The sequence below is a fragment of the Abrus precatorius genome, unplaced genomic scaffold (genome assembly GCF_003935025.1).
Source record: "Abrus precatorius isolate BTA unplaced genomic scaffold, Abrus_2018 Scaffold7, whole genome shotgun sequence".
Lineage (NCBI taxonomy): Eukaryota > Viridiplantae > Streptophyta > Magnoliopsida > Fabales > Fabaceae > Abrus > Abrus precatorius.
This window is the reverse complement of record NW_020874417.1, coordinates 35,046,492-35,067,512: the sequence shown is the minus strand read 5'-3', so window position 1 is coordinate 35,067,512 and position 21,021 is coordinate 35,046,492. Positions and strand designations below refer to the sequence as shown.

The window sequence follows — 21,021 nt, the reverse complement described above, 5'->3', positions numbered from 1 at the left end:
TAATTTTTGACAAAATTGAGACTACTGCTAATTTTCATTAAAACATGTCAAAAAAATATGTTCATGTCATTATTATGTTTTTTTTTTTAAAGGTATGATCTTTCTTCTTTCACAACTATCTAATAAAAACTTTTGGTTTATTTTAAAATATTATAATATTTTTAAATTAAAATTTTGAGAATCTCAATTTAATTAATTTAACTTTTTTGTTAAAGTACCGTTGAACATGTTTGATATGTTTTTTTTAATAAATTTTATAATTTTTGTCAAAGTTTTAAAAAATTAACAAATTTAATGTATTTTTAAATAATAAAAAATTTAATTTTAATCTTTGATTAAAACTTATAAAGGGTAAAGATTCAACTTAAAACATAAAAAGGAATATTTTTTTAAATATGAAATTAAAAAATATAATATTTTGAAGGTCGTTACTCACAACTTTTTAAAAATTATAAAAAAATCATAAATTATTACAGGTGATTTTTAAAAAAATAAAAAATCGTTGGTAACAATTAAAAAAAAAATTGATTTGGTAAAAATTTGTTGCAATTTTGAAAAAATATTATTTTTTGTTTTGTTTAAAACATTGTATTTTGATCATTTTTTAATTATTTTATATAAAAAAGATCAACATAAAAATATTCATAAAATTAAAAAAAATATATATATATATATATATATTAAATTGATAGTAATAAAATAAAATAATATAGATTATATTAAAAATATTTTTAAGATTACAAAGTTAAATAAATTATATAATATAATTAAATATTATAACTTTTAATAAAATTTATTATTTATTAATTTTTATTATGTATAACAACATATTTTATATTTTATTGATGGTATTTATTACGATATTCTTTAAAAAAATATTTTATAATCTCTTTAAATTAATAATTATAATTTTTTATTATTTAAAAATTAAAAAATTAATATTATTTTAATTAAACCATTAATCTTATTATTTATTAATATAAAATTTACCTTATTAATATTTTTTCTTTAAACCCCACAAAAAGAAAAAGAGTTGGCCTTTGGAGTTTGGTATTGCCGCTTAGAGGACTGTCTTCGTCACCTACCGCGGAGTGGCCGAGAAAACCAACCAACCCTCTTACTACTAACCAAAAACCAAAACAATTTCAAAACCTCTTGAAAATATACATAAGTATTGTACAACCCTTTGTTTCATTATCATGGCTATGGCGTGTGCAAAACTCAACACTTTGTCTTCTCAGTGGATCGCCCACAACTCTTTCTCTCCACGCCGTGGATCATCTCATCTCATCGCCACTCGCCGAGTCTCCCTTCCGATCCGTGCTTCGTACTCCGATGAACTCGTCCAAACCGCTGTTTGTCCCCTTCTCTTTATGCGTCTTCTTTATTGATCGTGTTTCATATTATAAAGGTTTCAACTTTGCTGTTAAGGGACTCGCCTCGTTAATATTTTGGTGCCTGGTTGTTGATTTGCATTATTTTTTGTTCTATAATTTATAGCTCTTCCTGATTGATTCGTACCCTTTTTCAATTCTGTTTATTTACAACATTTTCATGTTATAAAGTTTTCAACTTTGCTGTTACGGGACGCCCCTCGTTTATATTTTGGTGCCTCTCCTTTTGGTTGTTGAGTTGCATTATTTTGTGTTCTACAATTTACTGTGAGATTTCCTTGTGTTTGACTTTTTACTAGTACTTTACTCTCTCGTTTTGGTTGAATAGTTTCCTTTGATTGGTGATTGGTTGGTTTATTGGTTGTATAGAAATCTATTGCATCTGCTGGTCGTGGAATTCTTGCAATTGATGAGTCAAATGCAACCTGTGGGAAGCGTTTAGCATCCATTGGATTGGACAACACCGAGGTCAATCGCCAGGCCTACAGGCAGCTTCTGCTCACCACACCTGACCTTGGTGAATACATTTCAGGTGCCATTCTTTTTGAAGAAACCCTTTACCAGTCTACAACTGATGGAAAGAAGTTTGTGGATTGCCTCCGCCAAGAGAACATTGTTCCCGGCATCAAAGTTGATAAGGTCTGTTGTTTGTTTGTGAGTGTCATTGGTATCGTGTCTCATTGATGATAAACTGGCTTGGTGGTTATTTTTTTTAGTTTTTCTCTTTTTAGGGTCTTGTCCCTCTGCCGGGGTCCAACAATGAATCTTGGTGCCAAGGGTTAGATGGATTGGCTTCTAGGTCTGCTGAATACTACAAGCAAGGTGCTAGATTTGCCAAGTGGTAAGTCATTCTTTCTTTATTCTTTATGAAACTTTCTTCTTGATTGGATGTATTGTGAATCAGTTGAAATGGTGATTTGATTTTGTTGTGATATACAGGCGGACAGTTGTTAGCATTCCATGTGGTCCTTCTGCATTAGCTGTTAAGGAAGCAGCATGGGGACTTGCACGTTATGCTGCTATCTCTCAGGTATTCTCGCACCTTGTTTGCTGAAATTAGATACTCTCTGATTAATAACGTATTTTTATAGTTTATCCTTTTTTCCCATTCTCCATACCCATTTGAAATGGGTGGTTCTTTCATTTGAAGGGCACTTGTGCGGAGGCTGTCAAATTTGATTGAATGGTAACTTTGTAATTTAACTAATTTTTGCCATGTTGTGAACTTTTTATGGTTTGATACTCTATGTCAGTGTACATAAAATCCATGTCTACTGTTTATCTGAAGCAAGGTTTTTTTCCCTCACACTGCACTCATCCCTGGCTCCATTTGTGTTGCAGGACAACGGTCTTGTTCCAATTGTAGAGCCTGAAATTCTTCTAGATGGAGACCACCCAATTGAGAGGACATTGGAAGTGGCTGAGAAGGTCTGGGCAGAAGTCTTCTTCTATTTGGCTGAAAACAATGTCATTTTTGAGGGAATTTTGCTCAAACCTAGCATGGTTACGCCTGGAGCTGAACACAAGGAGAAGGCTTCTCCAGAAACTATTGCCAAATATACTCTAACCATGCTTAGAAGAAGAGTCCCTCCTGCTGTCCCAGGAATCATGGTACAGTTGCCACACTTTTTTCTTTCCTCTTCACATAAATTGTTGTGATTATCAGATTTCCTGTGCAACTTTTTCAGGATTACATGAACTCAGAATCCTTAAAAGATATACATCACCTTTTGTATATATGCTATCATCTCAGTTTTCTAATCTGAATGGATGCATTGTTCATCGTGATGATGCTAATTTCAATTATTTTTCATTTAAGATTGCACTTGAGTTAGAAGTTGAAATTTGGATCCCCTAAATTAAGCTGTTCACAATGTTCTGTTTTTATTCTCAGTTTTTGTCAGGTGGACAATCCGAAGTAGAAGCAACACTAAATCTCAATGCAATGAACCAAAGTCCCAACCCATGGCATGTTTCTTTCTCATATGCACGAGCTCTGCAGAACACCGTGCTTAAGACTTGGCAAGGACGCCCTGAGAATGTGGAAGCTGCTCAGAAGGCTCTTTTGGTTCGTGCTAAAGCAAACTCCTTGGCTCAACTTGGAAGATATTCTGCCGAGGGTGAAAGTGAAGAGGCGAAGAAGGGAATGTTTGTCAAGGGCTATACCTACTAGAAGTTTCTGACCCTTGTCTTTGGCCTTCAGTTGTTTTGTTTTAACTGTTTATCATTCCTTATTAGCAGTGGATTCTAAGGAGACTTAGATGTGTTGTATTTTCGTTTTTTCAACTTCTAGCAAATGAGTTTGAATAAAGAGAGATCTAGAACGAAGGCTTTTTCCTTAGTAAGATAAGGTTGGCGATTAGTAAAAACCAAATGGGAAAGAAGAAAAACAAAGTTTACTGCTTTTTTATGTTTGTTTGACCTGTTCAGATTTTGCTCTTGGCTATTCCGTTTGTAATAATTCATATTTAATCCACATCGTATCTGAATGCTTAAAGCTTTATGGAGAAGTGATCTAAATTACTTGCCAAGACTGTTTTCTAAAGTTGTTTTTTCGGTTTTATTTTTATTTTTGTTTAGTTAATAAGCATTGCTTCTGCACTTGCCATGATATTTTAACAAATGCGTGTAGATGCTGGTCTTTTGAACTTCTATAATTTGAAAGCAGCGGGTGGGAACATTGCATGTTTTTTATTAATTTTGGGAAAAATAAAAGCACTTGACTAAATAAAATTCAAATTAAACTGCTTTAAATGTAAAATAAACCAGTATAAAGAGCAGTTTGGAAAAGTTTATGAAGAACTTAGTAAAATAATTTATAGGTTATATAAGCTTTTTTAAAATTTTATTTCAATAATTTTTCAAAATAACTTATCACAATAATTTTATTGGCTTGTTTTAAAAAAATTATAGTTATTTAGAGGATGAGTTATTATTTTAAAAGTAGCTCAATAAAACCATTTTAAATAGTATAAACTATTTTCATTGAAGTCAAAATCCTCCCTATATTATAGAGAAGAAAACTAAGAACTGAATTTCGATCCCATTTTCTCCTTTTCTTTTCCTCTAAATTTCTTTTGTCATGGTCATGATCTAAATACACTGTTGAGTGTGCAACGGAATCGCCTTCGGCCCACTTGTTTTAGATACTGCAGTCTTGAGATTGAGATTTTAATGACAAAAAAAAAAAGATGCTAACAATTCCAACTTCTAAATTTTTTGACGAAAAATAACTCTTAAATTTCGCTTTTCGTAGACCCTCCTCCCCCCCCCCCCCGCCAAAAAAAAAAATCGCTTTTCAAATCTTATAGATGTTAAACAATCACCTGCAATCCAAAACCTGTTAATTCCCTTTTCCATCATTTTTAGCTCCCAGACACGGAACAAACGCCCAGGGCGTTCAACAAATTTTAGGATTTTATGATATCAAAATTGATAATCAATATACAAAAAATTTATGGGATTAGATACTTGACTCAAATGGCATCATTTCCGGCTGAATGCGCACATCGCCCCCAAAGAATGAATGCTATGTAGTAATCCTCATCGTAAAATGACCCTTACCACTAACCATCTATCTTCTAATTGATGTTAAACAAAGCATCAAATTGGACAGTTAGTATCCTCAAACTTTGATTGACAACTTCTCACTTCATGTTCACAGATGATCCATCATTTTGCTTAAACCAGGAATTAGCATCTTGCAACTTCAAATTGAGTCTGTTTGATGTTGGATATGGGCTGGGCTGTTTTCATGAACAAATTGACACAATGATTCAGGATTAAACCAGTGTCCCTCTTATGTTTTTGGTCAAATCACCGAGTCCCTCTAGAAGAGGAGTAGGACCCCTATATATTCTTGCCGGATCCATGGGCTCCTTTACCTTCACATTGAGCTCCTTAGTTGACTGCTTAATTGTGATCTTTCTTACTTTTCTTTAGTAACATCGACATGTGATTGATATACTCCCTGCCTGTTTGCTTTCCACCCATCAGCCATTGCAGTGCCTCGGCTGCAGCATCTTTTTCTGCACTCTTCTTATTGTTAAAAGGTTGGCCCATTATCTGCACTCCATTGAATTCAACTGTAGCCCGAAACTGATTGTTCTTCAATTGTTTAGTCTTGTAAACAGGTGCAGTATATCCTGCTCTTGTAAGTAAGGTTTGGAGCTGACTTTTAGAATTATCGCCCCCAGGTCCACTCTCAGTCCTTGAAACCAAGGTTGGATGTGTGGCTATCATAGATTGCTTTGATGGTTTAAGCACCTGACGACCAAATACAAATCTTCCTTCACATTTGTCGTTGGAAATCAGCAGCCGTACTGCAGATAGGAGATCATGATAGAAGTGTATGCCCATTCTTGGAAAAAGTAGCTGCCAAATACAGAGTTCAAACCAAAAGTTAACTATTCATGTCATTGATGCAGGTTGGCCAAGAGAAAAAGCACTTAAAACCAAATGCTACTTCCATTTGCATCAAGAAACTATGTTCAACTTTTTGTTTTCCAATATTCAAATATCAAGGGAAAGCTATTGGTAGAAGCATGAAATTCATTTGCCCCTACTTTGTTCTGAATGAAGTCATCAAGTTCTCTCTTTATACTCTGGTACATTTCAGCAATAGTAGGCTCGATGAAGAACTCCAGATATCCTCCTAACATTTTTAAGTGATTATCCTGATAGAGAAAGATCAAATTCCAGTACATCATACAACTAATACTGAGACAGCAATTTGAAATTTAACATTTTATAGAATTCATAATAAACATGAAAATCAATAAAAAATTACATCACACTTACAGCATCTCCTTTCATTAAGCTTCCACCAAAAAGAAGCAACACTGAATCAGACACAGCTGTTGAGTCGCGGAGGAAAACTGAGTTCACTTTTATCTTCTCATTAAAAAGTAGCCATGGATATGGAATTTTAGTTTCCCGAGCATTCACCGAGTTCTAGGTAAATGAGTGAAAATGAAATTAAAAAAGGAAAACAAAAGTAAAATAAAATCAAAAGACAGCATAAAAACCTGAATACAAGTAGTGTTTCACAACTAGAAGCAAATTGTGAAGGTTTGAATGGACTAACCGAATACAGGAGCACTTGCCCATCCTCCATTGTTTTCAAAGAGAATGACTTCTCATTATGCTGCAAATGAAATCATGTCTTGTTATATGTTCTCAAAACATAAAATACTAAAAGTACAATGTTAAGACATTGTACAACTCCAAGAACATTTCTAAGGACAGTCACCAAGACTAAATTTCATGATGGGCATATATTGATGAGAATTTGATGACTAAAAGTTGTTTAAAATTTAAATAACGATATATTTTTAATAATATAATTGAGCCAAATATACTAACTCTAATATAAGATATTATCATTGTGTATCATTACTTACACAAAACAAAACACATTAATTTTATTTTAAATTATGCTTAATTATTTTTCTTCATATATAATTGAGAAAATTTAGAACTAAAATACAAGGCAATTTTTGTACGAACAAACTGTTCTAGATTAATGCTAGGGTAAACTATAAACTCAAACAAAACACGATTAGGCACACCAAGTCATTGGACAATCAACTATTCTTTGAATCAATGACCAGTGGAGTTTAGTCCCAATTTATTTTTGTGAGTGTGATTGTGGATTAGGATATTAGAATAATCTTTTTTGTGTGTGTACATAGCAACATTCCTTTTATTTGATAAGAGATTTGGAAAAAAAAAATTAGGATGTAACAAAGATTAGATTGTTGTGGAAGGGCATATCAAGGGAAAGATGCTGTGACATGCAGTATGTTAAAATGAGATAAAGTTAAAGCAAAGAGAGGATGAGTGGATGGGGAAGTGCTCCTCATGGACCCAACCTCCCCCACCACTGATTAATGGGGGAAAGGCTTGTATATTATGTTTTGTTGTAGAAAAGGACATACCACAACAGAACAAATTCCAGGATATAGACCATAGCAAATAACTGCCCGGATAAGATTTACATCAGAGCTCCACGCATTGCAGCTGGCTGGGTTACTATCAACTAATCCGATATCCTTAAGCAGGCATATGAACTCCCTCCGAAGAGCATCAATTGCTTTCATGGATTGGGATGAAAGAAAATTCTTCCAGCAGTATTCATATCCACCAAGGTCTATTTCCGCATCTTTCCAACCTTCATATGCACTTACAAGTGCAAGGTGATCACTGTAAGCACCACAAAATTGGGATTTTGCTGCCTCTGCAAGCTAAAATGAAGAATTTTGAACCATCAAATAATGAAATTCAGCTTACGACAATGCCATCAAGCAATAAGTTGGAAAATAAATGGGCCATTATATATATTGCTTTGATGAAAGTGACCATATACATTAAAAACTTGAAAATATATTTAATTAACTGAAACAGTATTTATTCTAACTAGCTCTTGTATTGAGAAAATTGTCAGAAAGATTATGTGATATAATTTTCGTAATGAAACCCAATGAAGAACCTTAATTTAATTTTTAAAAAGCAGTTAAAAAAATCTCTTTAAAGTAATATACAAAATGCATTCCCTAATTCTTTTTTAGGGAAACAAATACTAGCAACACACATTTTTCAACATTCTTTATTATTGCGGGTCTCACATGAAGTTCACCTAGTAGGAGTATGTTGCTACCGTTCGTCTTAAATTCTGAAGAGAAAAAAAAAAGATTCTTAATGAAGATAAGATAATTAACAGAAAAGCCTAGTGAAAGAACACAAGAGAAAGAATGGTATAAGATACCCGAGGGAACAAAATTGTGAGAGAGAGAGAGAGAGAAAGAGAAAGAAGAAACTAAGAAGAATTAACGGGTAAATTAGTGGAGTTTGAAGCTCACTTTGTCGGATGGAAAAATATATTAAATAAAACTAGTTAGCACATATTGACTGCATAGTGAATCACCATGCTAAAGAATAAAGATATATCATATAATGCAAAAGGAGCATAAATAAATTATAACACAATAGCTGAGGGGCAATGAGTTTGAAAAATAAATAAATTAAAACATGTTCTATTCTACTAGACACATAACACAAACTTAATCAAATTTTACCAAGGAGGACAGGGTAGACTAGGAAGAAGAAAACTAAATAAAAATTAAACAAATAAAAGACTTAGCTTTATTTTTATGTTACAGGTAAGAAGCAAGATTTATAATCCAGTCAGGTTTATACACACTATCGCTAGTCAAAGAATTTTCTTCACATGAACAGATTTCCCATCATATGTACACGTGGGTATGCATTCAACAAAGCAGAGGCCCAATTTAAAAAAAAATAAAATAGATTTGTTTGGGTTTTCCTTGCGGTTTCAATTGAAATTAGTGTCCAAACAACATAAATAAGAAATCAAAAAGAAAATACATAATAGCTATGCAATATGTTCATGGCTTCATGCCAAGTGAGTAACAGAGGTCTACAATAAATATCAAGTAAAACCTCTTTAACAAAAAAAGGATTAGCTTTTCAATCATTAGTCAATCATCTAAAATAGGAACAACTTACATCTTTTTTATCCAAAGGTGTTAGAAAAGGATCTCTCACACTAAGGCCAGCAACAACAGTTAAAATGGGATCAAGACAATTGAAAATAGCACCTAAAATTAGCATCTTGCCAAGTTTGGGTTCCATAGGAAGCATTGTCAGATAGCGCCCTGTCAATTGAAAGACCAAGTGTTCATTTTGATGTAAAAAGGTAAGAAGCCAAGTTTTCCAGTACTAGTAAGGATCAACCTACCTAGAATAGTGAGATTCTCATTCTCATCCAAAGCCCCAATTATTTTTAAATATTCGATTGCATTTTGTACCTATGAATAAGATAATTAAATAAAAAAATAAGATGCATAAATTTATATATAAATAACCAACACGATATATGAATTTATTAAATAAAAGAACAGTGCATAAATAGATGGAAATGGAATCATAAAGAATAAATCAAATTTATCTTTACCGCGAGAATCTCAGGAGACTGCAAAGCCCTAGATAAGAACTCAGATATACTTCCAAGTCTTAGACTATTGATTTGCAAACAGAGAGATTGCAAAGGTGTTCTAAGAATTTCTGGTAACTGATACTCCGCAAAAGCATCATAAACACATCTAGGATAGAGATGGTAACACTCTCCTGGTTGAACCCGACCAGCTCTTCCTCTTCTCTAGAAAAATATGAGTTCAGGGAAAAACCAGATAATACTGTCAACATTGAAGGTTCAATAGCTGCAAGTTCAACATTTAAGATCAAGATTCACAGGTAAGAGGCTATATTAATACTATTTGGGATACCACATGTTGCCATCATGATCCTGGAGTCTGATTTTAATCCTTAATCATAAAAGAATGGCACACAGCCTAGACTTGAACAAAATGGCAATTTCCAGTCAGGGCTGTTATAATTGTCAGCAGCAATTGCATTAATTTGCCTGAATGACATATGCAGTTTGTTTGATTTACCTTGCACAGTCTCATCAGACATTATCCTTGATAGTCTATGCAGATATGCTGGGTGGAAATTGCCACAAGTATGATGGATTATGATCTAATGAGCCATTTTAAAAAGATCAATGGGAAACTACAAAGCCCAAAGATTATGGTATCAAATCCTAGAGAATAAAAAATTTAAATCCCCAATTGAATAATTTATTTATACAAGGCACTAATGATGTTCAAAGTTATTTAACATGACATGACCCTTCAGCAAACTTAAGACCAGATGGCTGTGATTTACTTAAGCCATATGTGATGGATGATTTCAACAGTCCAGGTAGGGTATGTAACATTCACTTAACTAAGCTGGTGTGAACTATCCATAAAGTTCGAAAATGCATATCTAAAGGATAAGGATGATGGATTAAAAATGACGCCTAGTAATATTGAACATACTATTGTATAATTGATAAATTCAACTTCTGCAATCAACTAAAGTAAACCTTACTTGTTGAGCAGAAGCCTTAGAGATCCATGTAGGAAGCAAACAAGGTGTGTTATTCAGTGCATCGTATGATGATTCTTTTGCCTTTCCGCAGTCAAGAACAAAAACAACATCATTTATTGTGATACTCGTTTCAGCAATATTTGTTGCTAGCACTATTTTTCTTACTCCATCTTCAGGCTCTTCAAATATTAATCTCTGCATATTGCCATATCCATTATGTATAACTATAATGTATCTAAATATTGATTGCAAGCAGGGGACAAAGCATATCACCTTTCTTCAACAGAAGACTATGCACATAATGCATTGTTAAAAGTTAATTTGCAGATAATGAATTGTCATGGGATTTGATTATACATATATCCAAACATAAATTTTACAAGCTTTGTTGCTACAGCAGAGTGCCTAACAGGTTAGGTGACACAAACAGATTATATAAAATCAACTTCAAAAATAAGTCATCAACAGACAGAACATCACCTGCTCTGAACTAGCCATTGAGCCATGACATGTAAGCAACAAAACACGATTTGGATCGCCCAAGACAGCATGTGTCAGGAGCTTCTCTCTCAGAGAGCTTATATCATCCCATCCAGTCATGAAAACCAAAACAGCACCAGGCTTTTCATTCTCACATATATTGCATAAAATATATTCTATGAGACTAAAACCAATACAGTCAGGATTCCAACATGACAAAGACTCCTGTGTCTGTGGGCTGTAATCTTTGAAATCAGCAGCTCTAATTGCATCCTAATTATACATTTTCCAAAATGAACTAAAATTAAGATAATACCAAGCAGGTACTGAAGCAACTGCAATTCAAAATTTCTTATATACCTCTACGGCGGAAGCAATTTGGCTTTTCCTCTTTCTTGGGGCCTGTTTGTTCATTTTCCACATCCTTTCTAGGCCATAATCATCAATTTGATTATAAGGAGTCAATTTGTAGCCCGTCATTTCAAGAATGTTCTCCAAAAAATGAGTATTAACGGTGTATGTGAAGCCCTATATTAATAAGCATATCCACCCAAACAATAAGATAACGGAAAATTGGCAGTTTTTGGTGCCAAAATATTATCCTTTTAGAAGAATTTTATAATGCTTAACCCAAAGAAAAGGGTGGGTAATAAACACTACTCAAAACAAAAATATAAATTAATGGAAAAACATGAATTGTGGAATAATTTCATTCCCTTTTATGATGATATTATACCTACTATGCACACCCATTTACTCGCTTAATACTTCCAAATCATCTTATTTTATATTTTTCTACTCACAGATTCATTATTCATTGATTGTAAGCAATTCCCAAAGCCACCGCTATTCCCCATCACAAGACAAGGAATATCACTTGGTTTCGGAAACACACCGGAATAGTCATAATTGGAGCCCCATTGAAGTATGAAGAAAAGAGCTCTGCTTCGAGGGTAGCACTCATCAAAATCAGTTTCAGATCTGGTCGATGGGGAAGGAGATCCTTGAGGACAATAAGCAGAAAATCTGTCACAAAAAATGCAGGAACATGAATATTTATTCAGAAATATTCAAAGGGCAAAAGATGCAATCAAGTTCAGAATTCTACCTTCATTCATCCCACGCTCATGAATTTCATCAACAATAACATGAGTTACACCTTTTAACTGTCTATCAGCTAGTAATCTTCTTAATAAGATGCCTGTGGTGCAAAAGAGAAGATGGGTATCTCTCCCTTTCATACCCTCAAGTCGAACTTTATATCCAACCTTTCATGGAGAGAGAGCAATCAATTGAGAGGAAGAAATGCTTAAAATTCTCAGAAAACAGAACAGTTATGGATCAGGATAGTGTATTAACAATAATTGTCTGAGGTAGACAAACTCACAGATTCACCCAATTTTTCCCCTCTCTCAGAGGCAACCCTTTCAGAAACAGACATGGCTGAAATGCGTCTTGGCTGTGTGCATATAATATTACAGGCAGCTCCCTGAACTGATTCTATCTCAGATTCTAAAATAAATTGTGGAATTTGTGTTGTCTTGCCACAACCAGTTTCGCCTGAAATGATAACTACCTAAAAAGCATGCCATTTAATAACTGAATATCAAATTATAGATATCTAGTCTTAAAAGGATTAAAATTGAAACTATGAACTACTTTTAAATCATACTTTTATCACCAACCAACCTGCACAAATGAATCAAGGTATAGGATACCCTAGAACTTTACCAAGATGCATAATATATTTTTGTAGTGATTATCATAATGTCACAATACAACATCAGTGGCTCCATAAAAAAAGTGATACTAGCAGTGGGCATATAAAAGCTGAAAAGGTTGTGTATTACTCCGAGGGTCTTAAGGAGCCACTGCATATGGCTGAGAACATTAATTTCATCTTATCACCCCAACTCATATATAAAGCTATAATAGAAATTACATAAAATAAAACAAGTCAAATCCTAAGCTTTTCTGATTATTGATTTGCTCATTCTCAGTCAGATAATTCTGCTAAAGCTAACCATATGATACAAACAGCCTGATATATAGTTCTCTGATAAATATTTACTTGACTGCTGCATTATAACAGGTAATCTAATAGTTCAATTTTTATTATCATACAATTATAATACCACTGGCAACCCCCTTTTACAGCTGCTGCTGGCACTGAAATTCAACGATACCACCGCCATAACCTTTATACTTTCACTTGATATCATTGGTTTAATTTTTTTCAATAAATAATTCAACGCATCATTACAGCAGTTCAGAATTTCACAACAAATTTCTAGTTTACATAACATCACTGAGTTTATCCTCCAAAATCAACTCACAAGTCACAACTGAGCCTCTGTGAGCCAGTCAAACTGGCTAACAGGAATTCACTTACAACAATGTTAACAGAAAAGGCTGACATCCTCATATACATGTAAAACTAATTTTAGGTATACGCAACTCAACCTATAATAAAATTAATAAATAACATAGGCTTAATCCATAAAAATAAAGCTAATAATACAATTATTCAACAAACCTGATTCCTTGATATGACTGATAATAACTCTTCTTTTCTTTTATAAGCAGCAAGACTTTTACGAAATTCTAGCATTCTTCTTCCTTCAGCAGATTCCTGAAATGAAAAGGCAAGATGTCAAGAACATTCAAGCCATTTTGTTGTCTCAAAAGTTTTCACACTTCATTGGAATATTTTACAAAATATTAAACAGAGACTCAGGGCAAACCCATCAAAATGGGTAACTGCTAATAACCAGTATCTGTAAGCACTTGTACAGATCTAGCAGACAAAATGTATTGGCCACCAAGAAGAACCAGTAGATTTCTTCTTTTTAACTTACTACCACAAAGTTAGGCATGAATATCTATTAACAATGACCATTAGATTGAACAACTGTTGATGAGCAATCACCTACTGTCTTTACTCATGTTCTAAGATTTTCCATTGATTTACAATACCCACCTTTCATATCCCAACCTCTTGTTTTTTTCCCTGATATAATCCTGCGAAACCCTTTTAACATTTTACATGGAACGTAGATTACTAAGTAGTAAATGGTAGCAAAGTTATATCAACATCTTACAACTCTAAATTTCGAAGCAAACCTGAATTAACAAAATACAAAATGAATTCGAATTATATCACACAACACCAACACATGCCATGCTTTTATACTTGAGGGAAGGTAACCTGCCAAGCTTGCTGCTGAACGCGCATTTCTAAGCTTCTCTGCCAGAGAATTTTTTCTGAAACAGCCCTACTGGATGCTAACGGCTCAGGTTGCTCAAAAAGCCCTTCATCTGTACCAATACTACTGCTACTGTTTGATCTTGCAAATGACAAATCTGAAAAGCTTCTGTTCATCCTGGATTTTTGGTTAAGGTATTCCTCGAAATATGCATTAACTCGGTTTAATGTGGTGAAAGGCAAGATCACCTGTCAATTCCTGAAAGCTTTACTCTCTCTTGAGAAATAACTTTTCCATTGATGAGGTTAACATTAAGAAATTTGATTGGTCAAATATAAAAATCCAAACATAAAGGAAAAAAGAAAAAGAAAAAACATTTTTAAGACCCTTAGTTTTTGTTAATGTCTGAACTCAGAGCAAATACCAAAGAGGAAATTAAAGAGCAGGATATATACCTCCCTCTGGGGCCGCCTATCGTCCAAATCGTATCTGTAGTTTGGAAGTGGGACCTTACTGAAGACAACAACCTTCGCATACATATGGCTGCGATAAACAAATGCATTTGAGACTCCCAACAATAAAGACCCACTACTTGTCACTCAAAACACTAATATTCTGTTCATGAAAAAAGTAATAGAAACGTCACCTATGCAAACCCATTCTGCAAGCCAAAACAGCTATTCGATCAAAATCACGCCTATCTTTTTTCTCCCTCGAAATCAACTCTTGCTTACTCTTGTCGTTCAAGAGCATGGTAAATTTCCGCTTCCACTCATCAGTGTTATCATAGGGCGAAGCACTCTGGTAACCAAATTTCGAAAATACACATCAAACCCAAACACCACTTCACAAATATCCACACTTACACTGGAAAAAAAATAAATAACTCACCGGTAGTGAGGGAGGTTCAAATTCACGATCGGAGCCTTCCTCGGAAACGGCGTCGTCATATGCAGAAACGAAGCGCGAATGCCCCTTGTCGGGAACTTGTTCCGATTGCATAGTAGTAGATGCGGGTGTAGGGTTTTCGCGGAGCTTGGCGCGAACCGGAGCGGTGGAGTTGTTGTAGTCAGCGACAGAGCGTAGACGGTGGTGCGGCGGAACGTAGATGGAGCCATAGGAGGACAGCGTGGGGCGGTCCTTCATGGCCAGAAATGGAAGGTGAATGGAGGGTTTTAGGGTTTTGGGAATGGACGAGGGTTGCAAAGTGGATAGCATGCAAACTCCTACGGCGTCGTTTTGATTTTATGCCTCACTTCTTTTCTTCAGGTTTCCTCTGTTCTCTTCTCTGTGTGTGTGTGAGAGAGAGAGAGAGAGAGAGAGAAAGAGAGAGAAGAATAACTCACTGAAAAATGAGATGATGACGATGAGATCTATCTTTCACGCTCCTAATGGCGCGTGCTAGCAGTTCCGCCACGTAAGACGTAATTGTTAATATATAACTCTGGAGGATTTTTCGTCTAACGGGCCTAACTGCCAACTCCAAGGGTGTATGATTTTTTATTAGAATGAGAAATTCATATTTCTATTCGGTGTTTACATACGGGCCTTGCATTCACCACCAATTTAGTGGGCTTAATCCATATCTCCCAAATTTTTTTTTGAAAACTAAACTCTTATCTTTCAGTTATACGGAATATGGACTAACAATAACGTATGCACGTTTTCTTATTATTGTTATTATTACACATAGACTTGTTACCTATATATAGTTGACATTTAACTTGTATGCGTCTTTTTATCTTACCCATGAATGCACCACAAAACGGGTTTGTATGATTTAGGTTTTTTTGTTAAAACATTGAAATTTTAACCGTGTAAATACAATTGTCTGTTCAACAGTGCGTAGAAGATGAAAATCCATTGTGTGGTTTGGACAAATTTTTAATTAGTTTAGATTTTATTTTGGTTTTGGATCTACAAAACTGGCTACTTTAAAGAAGCCTGTAACTAGAGAGTTTGGCTTAGAAGCTAGAAATGTAAAGATTAGCTTTGAAAACATAATTTTGTTAAACGAAAAAAGTTATTTCAACTTCATGCTTTCTTTTTTTTTTACTCAAAATGAAAAATGAGGTAGAGGCAAAAAAAAATTTTGATTTTTCATTTTTGAATTTCAAAAAAAAAAACACAAATTTTGGGATGAAAATCAAAAATTAGAACACACAAGAGCAAAGTAATAAGATAATAATTGAGGAATACTAAGAATAAAAAAAAAGGTGTATTATCACACATATGTTTGTTTCTTCTAGAAATAGAAGACGAAATCCATTTATTTAGTTCTATATTCTTTCTATTTATTATTAGATTCTATTTGTACTTAGCTATAATCACTAGAATTCATATATATATATATATGAAATGCATGGTTATCAAAAAAACACGTGAATTCTAAAATGGTAAAGCTTACGTTACTACAATCAATTATTGTTTTCAACTTCTATCATGAATATTATTATTTGCGTATATCAAAATTTTATGTTTAGGAAAATCCAAGTATCAAAGATACTGTGACGTCCAAAAAAAAAGTTAAAACGAAATAAATAGTACGTGGCCACCATCAGCGCCACCAGCAAAGGTCACAGACTTTAAAATTGCTTTGTTGTTCAGTTAAAAAAGGCTGAGTTTCAGAGGAAACTGAATATAGAAGACAGAGATGACCATAGTAGGGTCTTGTTGCATGTGACTGTACAATTATATATATTGGCGGTGAAACGGCAAGGTTCATTGACCCTTTTATTTTTTAGTGTTGGATTTCTTTCCCAAGGCTACTTCTTTATTTCAAAACTATACTAAAATAATGTTACTATGCTTTAAAATAATTTCTCTAGATCAAATCCGTTTTGATATATAATACCTGTGTTTTACTCACATTTGAAGAAACAAAACTAAAACCTTTTAAAAAGAATTGCTGCCACCGTTTCTAAGTAAACAAACAACCTTTCTATACCCTCACTGTGATTAGAGATGTCGGATCAGTGTTTATAATATTTTACTTATTTTTATTCATTTGTGATTAAAAAAATAATAATCGGACCAATATTGAAATGAGACATTGATTTAGTTGTCGGGGTATGCTTTTAGGATTAGGTAAATAATTTCAAAAATAATGGAATCTGACCCAGTTGAGTATGAGACAGGCTGGGTAGGGGTCTCTTTGCCCCCTTTTAGTGTCCCTAATGCTTCATAAGAAAACATTTGAACAACGTTAAATTTGAAGTTAGAACAGGAAAAGGAATACTTTCTTTGTTTTAAATTATCTGTCATTTAAGGTTACATATACATCTTAAAATAATCATCAATTGATTATGATGATAAAATAATTTTTTTACTAAAATATTATTATTTTAAAAGCTTATTTAAATTTAATTGTCAATTAATTAAATATTTAAGTAACATGTTCATTATTTTTCACTAATATTCTTAAAATGATAAATGATCTGAAATTGAGTAAGTATTTATGTGATGCTAGAGAAAAAGTGTGGAAAGTGATGAGCGGGTGTTTGTTGTTGTGTTGTTGTCTGAAGCTCCATTAAACACTAGCAAATGTTCTTTGTGGGTTATTTGTGGTCTTGACACTGTTAAGAAAATGAGTCCAAAGTTGTTGTTGGTGCAGGGCCACCCTTTGAGGTCACCGGTTGTGGCCAGGGAAAACTTTGGCCATATAGGCAAGTTTGCAAATAGACTAAAAAAGTAGTGGACTAGTAGTGTTTGAGACTTTGAGGTAGTGAGTGACTTCTTGTCGTACACCTGTCCAAAGTGTTCCTTCTTCCAAGCATGTACTCGTTAGGTGAGTGAATCAGAATGTTGTTTTCAAGTAACTTAGTATTATTTGGATTGGAGTGGAAAAACATTTTCAATATTTTTGGCGAATAAAAATTACAATAATTATGGTTCAAGGTACAGGGGAAAGAATCACCAGAGGTATCTGATCTTACTTTTCTGAGAATCAAATTAGTGATAAAAAAATATATATACTATTGTTTTCATAAATGATTTTTAAGTTGTTACTAAAATTATTCATCATATATGTGTGTAGTGTTAATTTAATCTTTGATACATACTTTTACTGTTGTTTATTTTTTTTAATTCGTAGTAAACAGAGGATGCTTAATCAAGGGGTTGGTTAAATGATATATACTTCATTCTTTTTTAATAAGGAGTTGGGTTCAAATTTTATGTACGAGAAAAAAATGTGTTGATAGAATTAGTTTTGCTATGCTATAGATATTTTTGTTCGAAAAGTGTATCATGTAAAATATATTTGTAATTTAAGCAAAAGAAAAAAATGTTTGGATATGATTAAAGCTTGAGTCAAAAAATGAGATTGTTTTTGGGATTCTGAAAAACACAATAGATACTTCATTCTAACTGGGTAAAGTAGGACAAGATAATGTGTGAATGGCACAACTCATGCATAATGTTTGTAATCTCCCATACAGGGCTTTTGAAGGAGATTATTGTCCAAATTGTTAAGGTTGACATGGGCAAATTCAAAGAGATTATGAAAATATCATCAATCAGATATATATATATATATATATATATATATATATATATATAAGAGACATGGGACCAAGTGGAGCCCTGGTTGATGAGTTATTTATGTGGAACAACTCGAAATGATATTCCCCCAGCTGGATTATTCTAACTTCAGGTTCATTTCTATCCATGTAGGAGCTGTATATTTGTTTCTGTCTGTTGTTCCATTCCAAAAATAATAGCAACATATATAAGTTTGGTTATAAACCATTAACCTTGTAGGGGTTAAAGATTTTCGTTTTGGTTGTACTATATTTTTGTATCTTTCTGCCCCTCTCCATTGTCATTTCCTTCTTTCATGAAAAATTAAGTGGATGGATTACATTTTTCAAAGCTGAGAAGAAAAAAACGCAAAGGAATGCGTGGTTAATCTTCTTTTCAGTACATTATGGTGAATACAAATCAAAACAATTAAGCAGGTTATCATTTAATATCAAACATAAATTTTCAAATGTTAACCTTATCAATTTAAAAATTAATTTCATGTACTGGTTCGTTTATTTGTCGAGTTTGCTCTCAAATTAATTTTAAAATTATATAAAATATGTATTTTTGTTCATAAATTTTTAAAATATTATGAAATTTAATTTTTTTGTTGTTTTATATTGAAAATAACTAAAACAAATGTTATTTTGTTAAGTCAAAAAACAATGAAGTATACGACGGATACAATTTTAAAGAATAACTTAAAATATTACTCCCTGTTTATCTTGGTACGTGGGTTGGAGTTGAAGTTCAAACTCCACGTGTAAGATTAGGCATGTCCACGATCAGAGGTGTATAATTATGTAGCATATTTGTGGTAGGACTAAGCAGAAGCATCACTTCAAAACAGTCTGAGTCACACAAAACATCTATGTAACCCAATTGCCAAACATAATTAAGACCTTATCTAATAGCTTCGCATGTAAGCTTTTATGTATTGTTTATTACTTCACATTATATTATCTCATTTAAGGTTTAGTTTTTATTTTTGCTCACTATTTTACAATTTTATCTTTTTAGTCAGTACTCTATCAATTTTTTTTTGGCTTTTTTTTTCATTTCAATTTTAAAAAATCATATTTTCACCTTTTCCTTTTTTTCTTAATATTTGATTTTTTTTCTTATTTCTCAACTACTACAAAGAGGGTGTTTAGCTGGGAAAAGTAGTGTTGGTCCAGACAATGACATAAATATAGTGTTGATTGTTTCAATGCTAGGTTATAATTAAGGGTGTTCCTAGAGTGCATTGAATAGATTTTTAGGGAAAAAAAAAATCATTTTTTATCGTAAAAGTACAGTGAGATTTTGTATGGAGTCATTTAAATAAATTTTCAATTTAATCTCGTTAAAAGTGATTTAAATTTGATGATACAGTTTAATATTATAATTTAAGTTTTGATTTAGTTAAAAATGATAGATAAATTATATTCTTAAATTTTCTAAACTATTTGTAACTAAAAGTTATTCTTATATTGAATATAAAATTTATATAAATATAACGTTATTATACACAAAAATAACTTTCAAATAAAAAATAATAAAAGTATATATCTCAAATAACACACTTTATTTTTTTATTATTTTTCTATAATAAGTGTCTATGTTTCTCTATGATGCACCGAGATTACGCATGTTTAAAAATAACATTTAGCTCGTTTTTTATATCTAATTTATCTCATAACTTACTTGATTATTATTATTATTACATTTCTAATCTTGGCACCTACGTATCCAAAGAGTTTAATACAGTAAAACATTTTTTTCACTTTGGCAACCAGTTTCAATCACAAGCTTATTTTTATTTTTAAATTTATTTATTACCATTTATATTGATTTCACGCAATACTCCATGTGTGTGTTAATGTAATTATCAAGAACAGTCAATCTGATGATGATGATCTTATATTAAAAGAAAACTCGGAATGTTATAAATTAGAGTGTATATTGATCTGAGCACAATCATTTTATTGAATTACGTCGAGGAGGTGCGTCCGGTCATTCCGTTAAGTACTATTATAATATCATAATTTAATATTAATATTTTTGTGTGTGTACAAAATTAACTCATTCATAAAATTTAATTTGACCCACACTCTCATATAGTATGTTTTCAATATTTTAAAAATTATTTGTTTAATCTGTTTATTACATAATAAGGTATAAATCCATGCCAAAGTTTGTTAATATTAAAATACAAACAAGTTTATATATGAAATACGTATATAACAGTTACTATGACACGGGTTATAATCAGTAGAAAATAAGGAAATCTCAACCGTTAATTAATGAAAATTCGAGGGAATAACATATAACATGTTGATAATTTGTTATGCATGTCTGTAAATGACTATTATTTATTGGGTCTTGGCCGGCAAGGGTATTGTTTAAAATATTTAAAAGTAAAAATATTAAAAATTATGTATTAATAATATTTTTAGAAAAATATTTTACTTTAATTTTTT

General features: G+C 32.6%; 2 protein-coding genes across 4 annotated transcripts; one reads left to right on the top strand and one right to left on the bottom strand.

The window, feature by feature from the left end:
• The first annotated feature begins 1,049 nt into the window (after positions 1 to 1,049).
• Positions 1,050 to 3,922, top strand: LOC113870863 (fructose-bisphosphate aldolase 3, chloroplastic-like). Of its 3 annotated transcripts, XM_027507375.1 has the most exons (7): positions 1,168 to 1,355; positions 1,764 to 2,033; positions 2,126 to 2,235; positions 2,334 to 2,424; positions 2,736 to 3,005; positions 3,289 to 3,366; positions 3,397 to 3,776. In XM_027507375.1, the coding sequence occupies exons 1-7, from the start codon at positions 1,200 to 1,202 to the stop codon at positions 3,565 to 3,567; spliced, it is 1,146 nt and encodes a 381-aa protein (XP_027363176.1). In that variant the 5' UTR covers positions 1,168 to 1,199; the 3' UTR covers positions 3,568 to 3,776. The 3 variants fall into 3 exon arrangements, with proteins under 3 accessions (XP_027363175.1, XP_027363176.1, XP_027363177.1); XM_027507374.1 differs by having other exon boundaries at positions 1,050 to 1,355; positions 3,289 to 3,922; XM_027507376.1 differs by having other exon boundaries at positions 2,736 to 3,006; positions 3,286 to 3,556.
• Positions 3,923 to 4,705: 783 nt separating this feature from the next.
• LOC113870986 (DExH-box ATP-dependent RNA helicase DExH5, mitochondrial) lies at positions 4,706 to 15,335 on the bottom strand. The gene is made up of 19 exons (XM_027507616.1): positions 14,927 to 15,335; positions 14,682 to 14,836; positions 14,491 to 14,578; positions 14,038 to 14,283; positions 13,366 to 13,461; positions 12,217 to 12,405; positions 11,938 to 12,097; positions 11,725 to 11,855; positions 11,190 to 11,357; positions 10,830 to 11,102; positions 10,350 to 10,544; positions 9,370 to 9,573; positions 9,154 to 9,223; positions 8,922 to 9,070; positions 7,334 to 7,639; positions 6,481 to 6,540; positions 6,195 to 6,347; positions 5,960 to 6,070; positions 4,706 to 5,768 (listed from the first exon to the last, which is right to left on the bottom strand). Exons 1-19 carry the CDS (start codon positions 15,251 to 15,253, stop codon positions 5,307 to 5,309), a joined length of 3,543 nt encoding a protein of 1,180 aa, XP_027363417.1. The 5' UTR covers positions 15,254 to 15,335; the 3' UTR covers positions 4,706 to 5,306.
• Between the last annotated feature and the right edge of the window lie 5,686 nt (positions 15,336 to 21,021).

Bases quoted from the DNA above. Each gene is read 5' to 3' on its own strand.
- LOC113870863 (XM_027507374.1), top strand. From the start codon at position 1,200: ATGGCTATGGCGTGTGCAAAACTCAACACTTTGTCTTCTCAGTGGATC. The intron at 2,034-2,125 runs GTCTGTTGTTTG...TTCTCTTTTTAG, and splicing joins CCGGCATCAAAGTTGATAAG to GGTCTTGTCCCTCTGCCGGG. The intron at 3,006-3,288 runs GTACAGTTGCCA...TTTTATTCTCAG, and splicing joins CTGCTGTCCCAGGAATCATG to TTTTTGTCAGGTGGACAATC.
- LOC113870986 (XM_027507616.1), bottom strand. From the start codon at position 15,253: ATGCTATCCACTTTGCAACCCTCGTCCATTCCCAAAACCCTAAAACCC. The intron at 9,224-9,369 runs GTAAAGATAAAT...TCTTATTCATAG, and splicing joins AGTCTCCTGAGATTCTCGCG to GTACAAAATGCAATCGAATA. The intron at 6,541-7,333 runs GTATGTCCTTTT...TTTCATTTGCAG, and splicing joins CTGGAATTTGTTCTGTTGTG to CATAATGAGAAGTCATTCTC.